Source organism: Homalodisca vitripennis, chromosome X (assembly GCF_021130785.1).
Source record: "Homalodisca vitripennis isolate AUS2020 chromosome X, UT_GWSS_2.1, whole genome shotgun sequence".
In the NCBI taxonomy this organism is placed as follows: Eukaryota; Metazoa; Arthropoda; class Insecta; order Hemiptera; family Cicadellidae; genus Homalodisca; species Homalodisca vitripennis.
The window spans coordinates 29,780,662-29,794,549 of NC_060215.1; the positions used below are offsets into that span (position 1 = coordinate 29,780,662).

At 33.7% G+C, this 13,888-nt stretch overlaps 1 protein-coding gene across 3 annotated transcripts in view; it reads left to right on the forward strand.

The window, feature by feature from the left end:
* The window catches only part of LOC124368866, a 38,867-nt gene that overhangs the window by 7,635 nt on the left and 17,344 nt on the right, over positions 1–13,888 (forward strand). Inside the window, exons 3-5 of one of the 3 annotated variants that reach the window (XM_046826328.1) lie at positions 4,856–5,005; positions 9,094–9,255; positions 9,450–9,581. In XM_046826328.1, coding sequence (XP_046682284.1) covers positions 4,856–5,005; positions 9,094–9,255; positions 9,450–9,581 — 444 coding nt within the window. The remainder of the gene's footprint in view (positions 1–4,855; positions 5,006–9,093; positions 9,256–9,449; positions 9,582–13,888) is intronic. The other 2 variants (XM_046826329.1, XM_046826330.1) reach the window with 2 other exon arrangements.

Sequence of the window (13,888 nt, forward strand, 5' to 3'; positions counted from 1 at the left end):
TCACTGTTTAATAGGTTTATAATTCTCCCAGACATATTTGTTAAAATTAGATCAAGGGTCATTTTATTTCATAAATTGTTTACATATAGGTAATGAAGCTGGCAGTAAAATTCAGCCAGTGACTAGAAATGTCGGTAAAATTAAGTTTTAATAAGGTGTTTGTTGTAATGAACATAAAATGACTTTTAAAAAGTTTTTTTGTTTTATTCTAAGTTAATATATATATCAATCTTGCAATATTAACCCTTTGCACTCGAGAGTAAAATTTTTGGTCACTACCAAAAACTCGGGCCTCTATTGAACAAGTACTGGCGAAAACCTCAGAGCCCTTTTTATCAATTTTGTAAGGGTTTTGTTAAAAAGTTGTAACTTTTTTATTTTAGCAGTTAGAGTTATAATTTTGGTTTTGTTTTATTTGTCATAAAATTCTATGTTGTAAAAAAAATATATATTTGTAATAACATTATTTTTAATACCTTTTTTCACTTATAAAAAAAAATTCTTTTGCAAAATTTTTTACTAAAGTTAACTTTTAGCTGTTATAACTGAAAAAAAATTGCATTGACATTATATAAACTACTATTATTTCTAGGTTCCTTACATCTTAATTGTAAACATTCACATAAAATTTCATAAACTTACCTCTATAAACAAAAATGTTGTAGGCAGTTTTGTAATTTCTGATAATTTCCCCAAATAGTGAGTTATTTGTCAAATGATTGAATATTTACTTTTTTATACCTTTTTATGCCCGTAATACCGATACTTTGGGATTATACCGACCGCATCAGTATGAAGAACACAAAAATACAAATTTATAGAAACAGACCTGATATTTATAGAAACAGAACGAAAAAACAACTCTTTAATTACAAACTTACAACGATTATCAATGGGGTCAGATTCCGTTATATGCCCCCAACGCTTAAACCTATTTCAATGAACTTAGAACGTTATAAAACGATATAGTTGAGTAACAGAACTAACATACCATCAATCAACAAGCATTTCCAGGTATTGTGATCGGTATTTTTGTCGCTGTTATCTTATCTTTCTCGAGAATCCTGATTACGGCAGGCCGCGCAGCGGGACTCTGCAATCACGTTATCTACTAGACCGCTCGACTTTGACCTCTGTCTGAGGTTGGGAAGGGGTTTGCGATAAGACAATTCCTGTTTTATATTGAAGAAATATTGTTCTACGCTAATCTAGTAATCAGTAGAAGCAAAATGTCAAATAACGATTCATGTCTAAGTGTGGTCGGTATAATCCCAAAGTACTGTAATACCTCCCTCACTTTCACTTTTGGCATCGTCAGATGATTCCGAATCTGATATGTTACTGACAAAAATATCACTCAGATCGTCAACATAACCTTATTGACTGAAATAACTTATCAGACTAAACAAAACAATGAAGAGATCAGCTGTTGAAGTTGGGATCAAATCAGCTGACGAAAATGGTGAAGTTGACAAACCTCTACAACTCATTGTAAAACTGCAAAATCACCGCTATAGAGTATAAAGGTTTACTACGTATTTACATCCAACAACTATCCAGATTGCGTATATCATAAATTTACCGCATTTGGATAATTTAGAAAGCCAGTATTAACCCTTTGAGTGCCACGGTGACGAAATTTTTGTCAGCAATGATAAATGCGAGAAATGCCACAGGTGACGACTTTCGCCACCAGTTGTATATGCGAGAAATGCCATGGTGACGAATCTTCGCCACCAATTATTTTAAGATCCTTTGTTTATATTTTTCGGTATTTTTATGTTTCGACGTAATAAATTGTATTTCCAATAATAGGGCTATGCCTTTAATTTTCTGTGGGTGTTTGGAAAAAAAAATCCAATCCAGAAGAGAATCTAAAAAAAAAAACAATGGCCATCACAGCGCTGCCGACAGCTGACTAGCTGAGTAGCGTGGCAGACGACGAATGCAGAACCGCGTGCTAGTGTGTTGTTTCTTTTGAAACATTGTTGCTTGAATTCTAATAGCGTAATTATTACGTTTTGTGCTACAATCGTTTGAATTGTGCGTGTAGTGTTTATTATTAGTGTGTAAAACACTTAAGTAGTTTTCAAATGGCTGAATAATGGATCCTGAGAACCTTAGATCAAGTGAGGTGGACAGAGAACTTGATGGTGATGTATCTGATGGTAATTTTACTAACCTCAGAAGACGATCTTAGTGATTTATTTAGTGATGATAGTGATGCTGATCCATTGTATGAGCCACAAAAAAATGTACATAGAGGTCAATCCTCAGAGAAGTGACTTTGATGTTTCTAGACCTAGGCCTTGTACGGTCAGGAACACAGGTTAGGCCTAGACCTAACGTAAGTAGAATCATTGATAGGAGTGTGTTATCCAGTTCCTCTGAATCGGGTGATGATGCCGACGGGCCTACAGACAATGATATTTGGCTTAGTATAAACGAAGAGAGCCGCAGTAACTTCACTCATGATTTTTCTTATGTTGAATCTCCAGGACCCTAGACATTGCCCACCTGTTGACTCTAAGCCCATTGACTATTTTACACTGTTTTTTACAGAAACACTTTTGACTATGTTTGTGGTTGAAACCAACAGGTATGCTAACCAGACAATTTCGTCTTTTGCAGACAATGACTCACCTGGTAGTCGTTAGGCACAGCTGGATCCCCGTGAACATTTTGGAAATGAAGGCTTTTATTGCTGCTGTTTTAAATATGGGCCTGATTAGGAAACCAACTATCCCTCTTATTGGTCAACTAGTGACTCACAAGCAACTCCATGCTTTAGTAAGATGTTCACACGAAATAGATTTCAAATTTTGCTTAGTTTCTTTCACATTGTTGACAATGAAAAACTACCTAAAGCCAACCAACCAGGTTACGACCCCACTCAAAAGTTCAAACCCTTAATTGAGCACTGTAATAGGCTATTCTTTTATACAGCCCATGAACAGTTTGTCAGTCGACGAATCTCTAATTGGGACGAAAAGTCAAACCGGAATCACACAATACCTCCCCAATAAGCACCACCATAGGTGGGGAATAAAGTTATGGGTGTTGTGTGACTCTGTATCTAATTACTGCATGAGCTTATTTTGCTATCAGGGTAAGAAGAACACATCTCCATCTGATGAGGTAAAAAAATATGGTCTTGGCTATTCGGTTGTCACTTCTCTTCTTCGTGCTTGTAATTATTTACAGAAAAGGGTTTCATGTTTTTTACAGACAATTTTTTTTTCTAGTATTCCGCTGGTCAAAAAATTGTATGAGGAAAAAACCTTTTTTACTGGCACAGTAAGGAAGAATAAAAAAGGCTTGCCTGATGGAATCAAAGAAAAAGTTTCAAGTTGGCCAGAAGAAGTACTACCATCAAGGAAACATAGTGACACTGGCCTATAGACAACAAGCATCACAAAAAAAAACCAGTTGTTTTGCTGTCCTCAAAAGCTGAGATAAAAGATATTGTACATACCAAAAGGAGGCATGGCAGGGTAAACAGTTGAAAACAAACCATCCATCATACTAGATTACAATAAGCACATGGGTGGGATAGACACATTCGACATGATGCTCTATTCTTACCTTGACGAAAGACGAAACAGTTAAGTATTGGAAAAAGGTTGTTTTTAATCTTTTTGCAAGAATGGTAATAAATTCCTACATTATATATAGGGAAAATTGTGTCCAAAACAACAGGAAACCTCTTTCTAGATACCAGTATACTGTGCAAATCATTGAAAGTATTTCTGATGAATGGGTAGCACAGCAAGGTAAAACTGTAAACGTAGAGGGTGACAAAAGAAAAATTGGATTAGAAAAATTGCCGGAAAAAAAGAAAAGACTTGTTTTGTATGTACAATGAGGGGGCCTGATTTCAAAACAGGAAAGGAAAGAGGTCTAGAACAGTTTGCACAAACTGTGGGGAAGGCTGTCATGGCACCTGCTTTCCCAAAGCACAAATGCAAGTGAAGTGAAGACAAACTGTTGTGAATAGTGTATATAAATAATTGTATATAAACATTTAGTGAAGATTTTGAACTGAAATTTCATTCTTTCATTCTTGAGCATAAGAAATACTGTATGTGGTGAGTAAATTTTATAAGTTTTCTTTTAGACCACACACAAATGTATATGATGAGGCTATGTGTGTATTTTTTCCAAAAACTGTTTTGGTCTAAAAAAAAAAATTTTTTTTGTCCCGGTTTTGAACATAACACTATGAAATTTTGCACATTTTTTATTAGTAATATTCCCTTAGAAAAGAAAGTGTTTTCCATACTAAAAAATGTTTTTTTTTTTATTTGTAAAAACTGCAATAAAACTTTAAAAAAATGTTAAAAAAGAAAAACTTTTTTTGTTTTGTGTTAAAAAATATAATATATATAAGAAATAAACTGTAAGAAAATTTACTAATAAAAGTATAGCCCAATTAAAACCAAGCATTTTGATCTACAGCATGATAAGTTTCTATGGAAATAATCCTGTTAAAAAATGTTTTACTAAGTTGCTACACAACTGGGATTTCCGGGTCTGGCATTTTTAGGACATACCCCTGAATATAACATATGTTGCAAAAAGTTCCATAACTCAAATATATGGTCTTGGCACTCAAAGGGTTAAGGATTTACCAACGTTCGACATTTCGGACGTCCTAGGTTTTGGCCTAAACAGCAAATGTCCGAAATGTCGGACGTCCGAGGTTTTGGCCAAAACAACGGCCGATATTTCGGACGTCGGAGTGCAAAGGGTTAACTTAGATGTGTAGGTGTAATCAAGTTTTATTTACACTGTATTTTAGGAATAGTACAATATTTTGAAAACTCTAAAAATAACATACTTGTTTCATTTCCAGCAGCTGGACGAATATATGATGGTAAAAATAATATGAAAATGAAATCAAGTACCATTGGAAGAGGAAGAGGTATTATTAAAAAATGTATTGATGAAGCAATTGGAAATCAGAATGTCAATCAAGGTTATGTAAACAGAAACAATAAATCAGGTAACTTTCTTCATCATAATAGAACTTAGTGATTTGAATTACTTAAGTTTTGACTCTTGTTTAAATGGTTTTCAACCATTGAAAAAATAATTTATTTTTTTACAAATTTTGTTTACACACCACTAACTCTTTGTAATAAAATTACTAAATATGTGTAGAACGCAATATGTGTAAACTGTAGAAAGAATTGCATACAGAGTCCAATTTGAAGATGTTAATATATTGAAAATGTGTTAAGACTAATACATTTTTTTTAGCATGCACAAATAATGGCTAAACTTGGTACTTAACCCTTTGAGTGCCACGGGTATTTTCCGAAGGCATATGCATAAAATGCCACGCTGTTTTTCGCATATTGTAAGCTTTTGGGAAAAAGGCTGTTGTAAAATAACTACCAAACAGATTTCCATCATTTTGTTGTTTTTTTTCTTATTATATGCAGAATATGATACATATCGTTAAAAATAAAATTTGATTTACAAAAATATAACAGGGATGCTACAGGTCAGGGAAAAAAACCAGGACTGGAAATCAGGGAAAAGTCAGGGAATCCGGTCTCAAGTCAGGGAATTTGGTCTCAAGTCAGGGAATTTCGACGTTGGTCAGGGGAAAATATAAAATCCCTTTACACAAATAAACTTACTGCCGCCACGCCGAGTCCAAGCCTGCAAACGACGCGGTGCATGAAGCAAAAACCCTGGGGATTGCGTCGAAAAAAGTCAGGGAAAAATGAAAAATTTGGTCTGGAAATCAGGGAATTTCATTATTGGACTCCTGTAGCAACCCTGTATAAAAATTTTAGTATTTATAAAAAAAGTTTTTTACTTTTGTATAAAAAGTTAAGTTTCAACCTAATTTGTGTGTATATGGTATTTTAAAGATTTTTTTTTTCTTTATACCGTGATAAGGCCATATGATTCTAAATAAAACCCATGTGTAATATCTTATTCTAGAATTTTAAAAACATGGCATTGTATGTATTAACAAAATGCTGCCCGGAACCGACATTTTATAAACTGTACTTCATTTGTCAGAGTTTAGAAATTACTTAGTAATGATGTAGTTTTCCCAATAAATCTAATAAAACATTTAATACAACACAAATAAATATGATTAGTACATTTAGAAACAAATACTTGCAACCATATTTACATAAATGTTTACATTTACTAAACAATAACCCTAATAATATTTACACTGAAAATTCACGTTTTTCGCTTGAACACAACTCAAATTATACATTACTTTTGTAAAGAAAGACAGTAAAATACTGTATAAGTTACTATTTTATTTTGTATTTACTCAAATGCTTGGTTATCGGCACATAAACAACAAGAAAGGCCGTTACGCAACACGGTACGGTACTCGTCCGCTACGTTGCGTGACTGGAAGGAAGACAGAATCATCGAACAGGTACTTATCACAGCCCACTATTTTTGGACGAGTTTTCCTTATCAGAGATCAAAATAATTCCATAATGAATCGAAAAATACTCGATGAGTCGTACTTCCTATCTCCAAATAGACACACGAATGACCTGACATTTTCGAATAATGAAACATTGTTCTTATAGTTTTTTATTTAATTGATTGTCGTAATAACTTGTAAATTCCAAAATAGGTTACATAAAGTTAGTTGTTTTTAATACTGTAATTTATTTTGTCCCCGATAAGGAAAACTCGTCCAAAAATAGTGGCTTCTTGATAAGTACCCAAACAACATAAGTTTTACAGATAAAATAGTAGAGAAACAACATAAAACTCGTATTTATTGATCGTTTGGAACCTATTGAATACAGCCGTCTGATTATTTGGCCAAAATAATCTTGTACCATATAAAATATTATGGAAATACGAAACGTCAAAATTGGCGACGCTGGCACTTTATGCACTTTTCGTACTGTCAAAATTAGCGACGCTGTGGCACTCAAAAAGCTAAGGTACCTTTTTGCTTAAGACAAGAATTTCAACTTAATTTCATTTACTTTTTTCATACTAATTGTCACTAAAAACATTTATATTCACAATGTGAAGTTCTAAAAAAACCAGTGTTAAGAATGTATTTCTTTTTACTTTGATGTAACATAATAAACCAAAAATATATTCATACAATATATTTGCATATATTTTTTCATTGGGAGTAAAGATGTGGCAAATCTGCTTAATTTGTACATATCGCAGAAGAAACTTGTATTATTATGTTCTTTACACACATATGCTCCAGCAATGCGCCTTCGTCCTTTTTGTTTTGGCTTATCCCAAAATCGTTACATATATTCCTCAGATCTGATTGTCCACTTTGTCTGATCTTCCCATCTCATTCTTGGTTTTCCCCTTGGTCTCATTCCCTCTGGTCTTTCTTCTTATACTTCTCAAGTCTCCAATCCCTCCTCTCTTTTATTACGAAGGTCATCCGAAATGTAAGGTTACAAATTATCATTTGAAACTTTGTGCAGAATTTCCTTCCTCATCACAATTTTCCAAATATTTACCTTACTAACTTTGGTGTTTGCAGCTCCCAGAAGTATTTGGATGTCATATCGTGTCATATTTATATTCTCCATCCGAAAAAGATCTTTCACCTCACTGCCCGTTGGTGCATAGAAGCTGAACTTTCATTTCGTTAACATATTTTCTCACTAAATAAATGCTTAAATTCCATCTCAGTCTCTAAAAGGTTTTTATACGTAAATCAATCACCAGCGTTCTGTTTGCTATTTCCACAGCTATTAAATATTTCCTAACCTTTTGAATACAATTTGCTACAAAAAGGCCATCTTGATTCTTGTATTGCCAGCACATCTGAACTTAATAAACCATAATCTCTTCAGATATAATTTCTATTTTCCCCCCGCAAGGTTTCTTATGTTCCTTGCACCAAGTCTCAAATTCTTGTTTTAAAGCTTTGGTCTTTTTCCAAATATTCCATCAGGTTCTGAGGCTTTTTTGGTTTTTATAATAAGGGATTTTTTCAAAGATCAGGTTTTTAACTTCACATCCAACCTCCAACCTGGTCCATGGCAATCCGACGGCAGATTGATTTGTCTGGGTCTAGCCTACTTTATCAGTACCAGTGCAACTCTCACCTGTGTCTTCACTTCCATCATGCCTGGGGCTGGCAGTGTGGTGATTTATGCTATTGAATAGAAAAGGGAGCTCTTCGTTGATATGTACCATCCACAGGACTTTGGCAACCTTAATAAATAACTATAAAAACACTACTATGTGAAAAATAAATGAATACGTATTAATGTACATTATTTACTCTGACAATGTTGTTATATTCAACAGCAGTGCTGCCAAAAGGTATAATACTTTCCTAGGTTTTTTACAGAGTCTAAATTTAGATCTCTTTCTGTATCATCTCTTTTTACTACATCAACTTTCAATTTCATCTTCTAGGTCGTGAGATTTATTTTCAAATAACTCAACGTTACTTTGAATGAAATCAACGAATTGTACACCACAAGGTAAACTGTATATCAATTTATAAATGTAATGACTCACACTATAACAATTCATATTATCAAATATTTGTTTAAAACGTTGTTCTAAAACCAATATTATAAATTAACCTAAACCATAACAACACTGAAAGGTTTGACATCATTGCTTGAACACCACTGTGATGTCCATTGCAGTCCGGGACGACACGCTGTCCTGTGTGACACATGTACTAGTAAATAAGGTCCAATGCTTATATGGTACGGCACCACAACAAAAGCTAATGTATGTGTACTAGGTCTGACTTTCCCACCACTTATATTTACGAGGCCTCAGTTTCATGTACACTACATACAATTCTTTTTAGCTGTTTTTGAGCATGTTTCTATCACTTTCTAAGTAGAGTGTAGTATCAATCAATCAACACTACTGGAATGCTAATGTAGTTGAAAGAAACACCACTGCCTCATTGTTTTAGTGAACATAACAAGAATATGGAAGGTTTTATTAAAAGTTAATATTTTCCATCTTGCAATGTTAGTTTTGTATTATAGGTGTAATTGAATATCGTTTACACAGTAATTAATAGGAATAGTACAATATTTCGAACATTCCAAAAATAAGAGTACTTTGTTTTTTTTATAGAAAATTATTCTGTAAAATTGGCTACCAAACCCGGAGCAGTTGAAGAACAAGTTCTGAAGTCAACGGGACAAAAAATAAAGAAAGATGAGGCATCAAAATTATCTGACAATTTGAATCAAGATAACAAATCACAATATATAAATGCAAAAACTATAAATCCAGGTAAGTAGTTAATTTTGGTTAGTTCTAACTCTATTGCGTACACTACATACAATTCTATGTAGCTGCTTTTGAGCATGTGGTAATCATGTTATTTTTGTATTATAGGTGTAATTGAATATTGTTTACACAGTAATTGATAGGAATAGTACAATATTTCGAACATTCCAAAAATAAGAGTATTTTGTTTTTTGAAGTCACTTCACCAGAAGAGGACACCGTAAAATTGGCTACAGACACCGCAGAAGTTAAAGAAATAGATGTGAAATTTACAGAAAAAAGTATGAACGAAGAAGTGCCAGCTAAAAAAACTGGATGTCTGAATCCAGGTAAGTAGTTTATTTTGGTTAGTTCTAACCCTGTCATGGCAAGCCCTCAAACACGTAACAATTCATCAGGTGAATATTATCATCTGTTTGGTGGTTTGATAATAGATGCAACCCGGGTTTTTTAGTTCCCCAGAATAAATTAATGGAGTTGGTAACGGATTAGTGGCACCGCCACCATTTTGCTGCTCACGTCTCTGTTGTGGCCACTGTCAAATGTATCCCGAGGCCTCGGTTTAGTCTATGAACGATTGGTTGTCATATTACGTAGGTTAAAACAAAGAGAGTGATGTTAGGTTTAGATATTATGGTCACATCTGAAGCTCGATTTAATTAGCTGCATTTACACAGGCAAAGAATAGCCCGAGTCTTCCGACAGTAAAAATTACTAGGCCTAATCGGTGCAAGTAATCACACCAGGTAACTTTATTCATCCTAAAACGACCTGATAGATATGAAACAGGTTCTCTTTCTATAATATTAGAGTGTATTGTGATGTGAATATCTAGAGTTAATATTTACAGATAAAGAAACCTACCTACTTCACCAAAAGAATTGAGTAAATTGTTATTTAAGTTTAAATTGTTAACTACTTAAACTACTGAAGTTGGTAAGGAGTATTGAAATAGTTTAAGCAGTTTAATCAAACTATTCTGTAATATTATTTTTATCAACTTGGATTACGGTTTTCATCACTATCTCCAATATCATTCAAATTTACTTGCGTACCTTTTAAATATGTTGATAAACCATTACCAAAGGATTGTTGTGGTTCCAACTGTGGGATTGCAGGAACCTTTGCATTGTGTCGACCTGTTCCTAAACATCACCAGAATCTGTGATAGTGGTTACAATACGTCACCATTTTTGTACCCTAATTCTCACTGAGCCATACCAGTAATCTTGTGGTTTTAAATATGGATATTATAGAGCACAATTAGGATTCATCATTGTAAGAAAACGTTTTCAGTTTTCAATCCATATTTAAAACCACAAAAGCCAATATTTACGCGAGTCTTGAGTTCACGTGATTGATATTTTCCAATAGTTCTCACGATTAGTTATGAAAACATACAATAAACTAGTGTATATCTGTAGGACTCACACAATGAGCACGTAATATGTAAACGTATATGTGCATAAAGTTCATTTAAAGCTGTTCTGTAAAAAAAAAAACAGGTTAGGTTAGGAAATGTGTTTTTTTTATACTGTTAATTTCCTTGATATTTTGCAAATAATTTTTTTCAATTCATTTAGACTCATACCTTTTGGATATTAACCCTATAAGTGGCGGTCATTTTTGGTCTCAGTGGCAGGCCATTTTCGTGTAAATTGCCGTGATCGTTAAACTTATTTTTAGAAAATATTGTCTAAGTGATAACCTAGCAACATTATATATTTTTGTTTTCCTTATGAACTATAGAATAAGAAAAAATATAATATTTAGTTCCTTACCATTATTTTCAGATTAATATCATAGTAGATGTGTAAAAAAAATTTTTTTAGAAAAAATAATTTTTAAGTTCTACTGTCTGTCTGTCACTTTGAAACTACTGGAGCTAAAAAATAATGTCAAATTCACAGAATATACACGATTTTATTCTAAACAAATTACTTCCTATACATTTTTTTTTTCTATTTACAAGAACAAAAAAGTTAGATGGGAAAAACTAAATCTATGTATAAACTGGTTTTTTTACTCCGAGTCACTAGAAGGGGCTTGTCTGTTCCTCCCAGTAGTGTAGGGCCTATAATAGTGGCTTAGTTTGTCATAGCACAGTATATTTCGTAAATATAAAACAGGAATTGTCTTATCGCAAACCCCTCCCCATCCTCAGACAGAGTTCAAAGTCGAGCGGTCTAGTAGATATCGTGACTACAGAATCTCGCCGCCCGTTCAGCTGGTGCGCTGCATTCTTGTACTTTCGTACCGAAGTGTCTGTCGAGTGCGTCGCTTTGTTGTACTTCCATGTTTTACTGTGTATATAATAGATTAGTGATGGTAACACTATGAGAATTTGGGATTTACCCAGGAGTGAAGAGGGGGGCCATTCGTTTTTTACAAGATCATGACTAGTTGCCTACATCTAAAATATGCGTGGCGGTCGGCAGTTGCGGCTGAAGGCGGAAATCCACTAGACTCACTCATTCTTGATATTGCTGCATTCTGGGCGTCACAGGAAACCCATTAACAATTGATAATCATTGTAAGTTTGTAATTAAAGAGTTGCTTTTTCGTTCTATAATGTTTTTTTTTTTCTATAAATTTATATGTTTGTGTTCCTCATACTGGTGTGGTCGGTATAATCCCAAGTACACCAAAATTTTCCATGACGAACGAATAACCTAAATATTTACCGGTAACACAAACAACGCGATAAACAATAATATACTGACAATAACAGTACGCAAAGTCACCAAACAAAACAGTTACGAGACAAGTAGACAGCTGTTCTCTCGTCTGCCGCCAGGTCAAACGAAAACTGTTGGATTCATTTAAGCCAGCAAACATTAGTAACATGAATACACACTATACTATATGATATGTATAGGAAATTTTATGGAGAATACGATAGTTCAAACTAGGCCTAAAAATAATGGACGGTTGCGGAGCAACAGCCGTAAATGTGAAACGATGGCTGTGACGGCGCTTGCCACTTCGCGGCGGCGTGAATCATACGTCTCAGACGGCGCTTGCCACCTAAAGGGTTAAGGCTCAAACTGCACACTTTTTTTAGTATCTTCTCTCATACAGAGATGTTTTCATTTTTATGCTTATCAAATACACGTATGCAAGTTTAATTCATGATCACTGCCCTATTTCGTCATTTACTTACAGTTTCATTGAACTTTCAGTAATAAGATTAAAGTTTAAATACAAACCTTTTCTTGAGTTGCAAATGCAATATCTTGTGGTAATTATCAAAAACTATACAATTACGATTTGTGTGACAAAGTCTACCTTACTTAAACTTGGAGGTTTGCTGTTGAGTTTGAGAACAACTGTGTTATAATAAGATCATAAATAGTCTGTACTCTTCTATAGTAAATTTGTGACATAATATGACCAATAGGATTTCGAACATTTGTAATTGTTATGTCCATTATCAGATTGTCTACTGATCACAGAAGTCTTCAACAAAGATTTGGATATTAGACTCGATTGATGGAATTTGAATATGCAAAAACTCGTTGTGTTATTAATTTATCAGATGATTGGCAGTACAAAAATTATTGATCTCTAAAATGTTTTTGTCATATTTGTGTTTAAAAAATCATAATTGAGTAATCTTACAGTTTATCTGAGTTTAAAAAATAATATTTTGCTTGCAAGCAAATACATTGTATATTTACATTCATGCACCACCATGACTCTGCTGCATATACAGGGTGATTCGGTTTAGTGTTACCGGCACTTTCTGAGCTGATTGTACTATAAAAAATAAAGAAAAAAGTTCATATAAACATGGGTCCGGAAATGCTTCCTTACTGGGTTATGGCCAATTGAAGATTTCACCAAAAATTGTGTGCAGGAGGTCAAATGATGATTTGCCGCGTGTTTATGAAGAGATATTTATAGGCTATCTTTTTCTAACGGATTTTTAGATGAGAAATTGAATAAAGTTCATCTCATAGCTGTATCTCATTTAGTTTTTTTGTTATACTACAAAAAAACAGAAATAAAATAATTTTGAAAACACTTTTTTTAAGGTTTTAACGGACAATTATTTTGTTAAATAGGCATTGAAGACCCACATTTTTACAAAGAAACTTGCAGAAAATTTAATTCTGAATAAAATTATGTGCCACACGGCTATTAACAGCGAAGTATTAGTTTCTGGAATTTAATTTTACAACAAACATTCTACCAAGCAAGAAATTCCAAAGCAAAGGAAAACCGCATTTTAATGACATAGAGTAGCCTACACATAAGATTTATTAGGATGCAATTTAAATTAAGTTTTAAATAAATTATTGTTTTTTCATCTAAAGCTTATAATACTACGTACCACTTTCATAACAGGTGTTCAAAAATCAGTCCTTGTACTTCAATACACTTAGCAGCTCGCTTTCTGATTGATCGAGTTATCCTCCGCAACGCTGCACGATTGTTTTTTTATTTGTGCGGCGGCATCTTCAATTCGATTTATTAACTCTTCACGTGTATTTACTTTTTCCTGGTACACCAGGTTCTTCATCCAACCCCATATACAGAAATCTAATGGAGTTAGATCTGGTGATCTTGGTGGCCAAGTGTGTGGTCCACCGCGACCAATCCATCGCCCGGGAAACTGCTCGTTTAAGTGGCA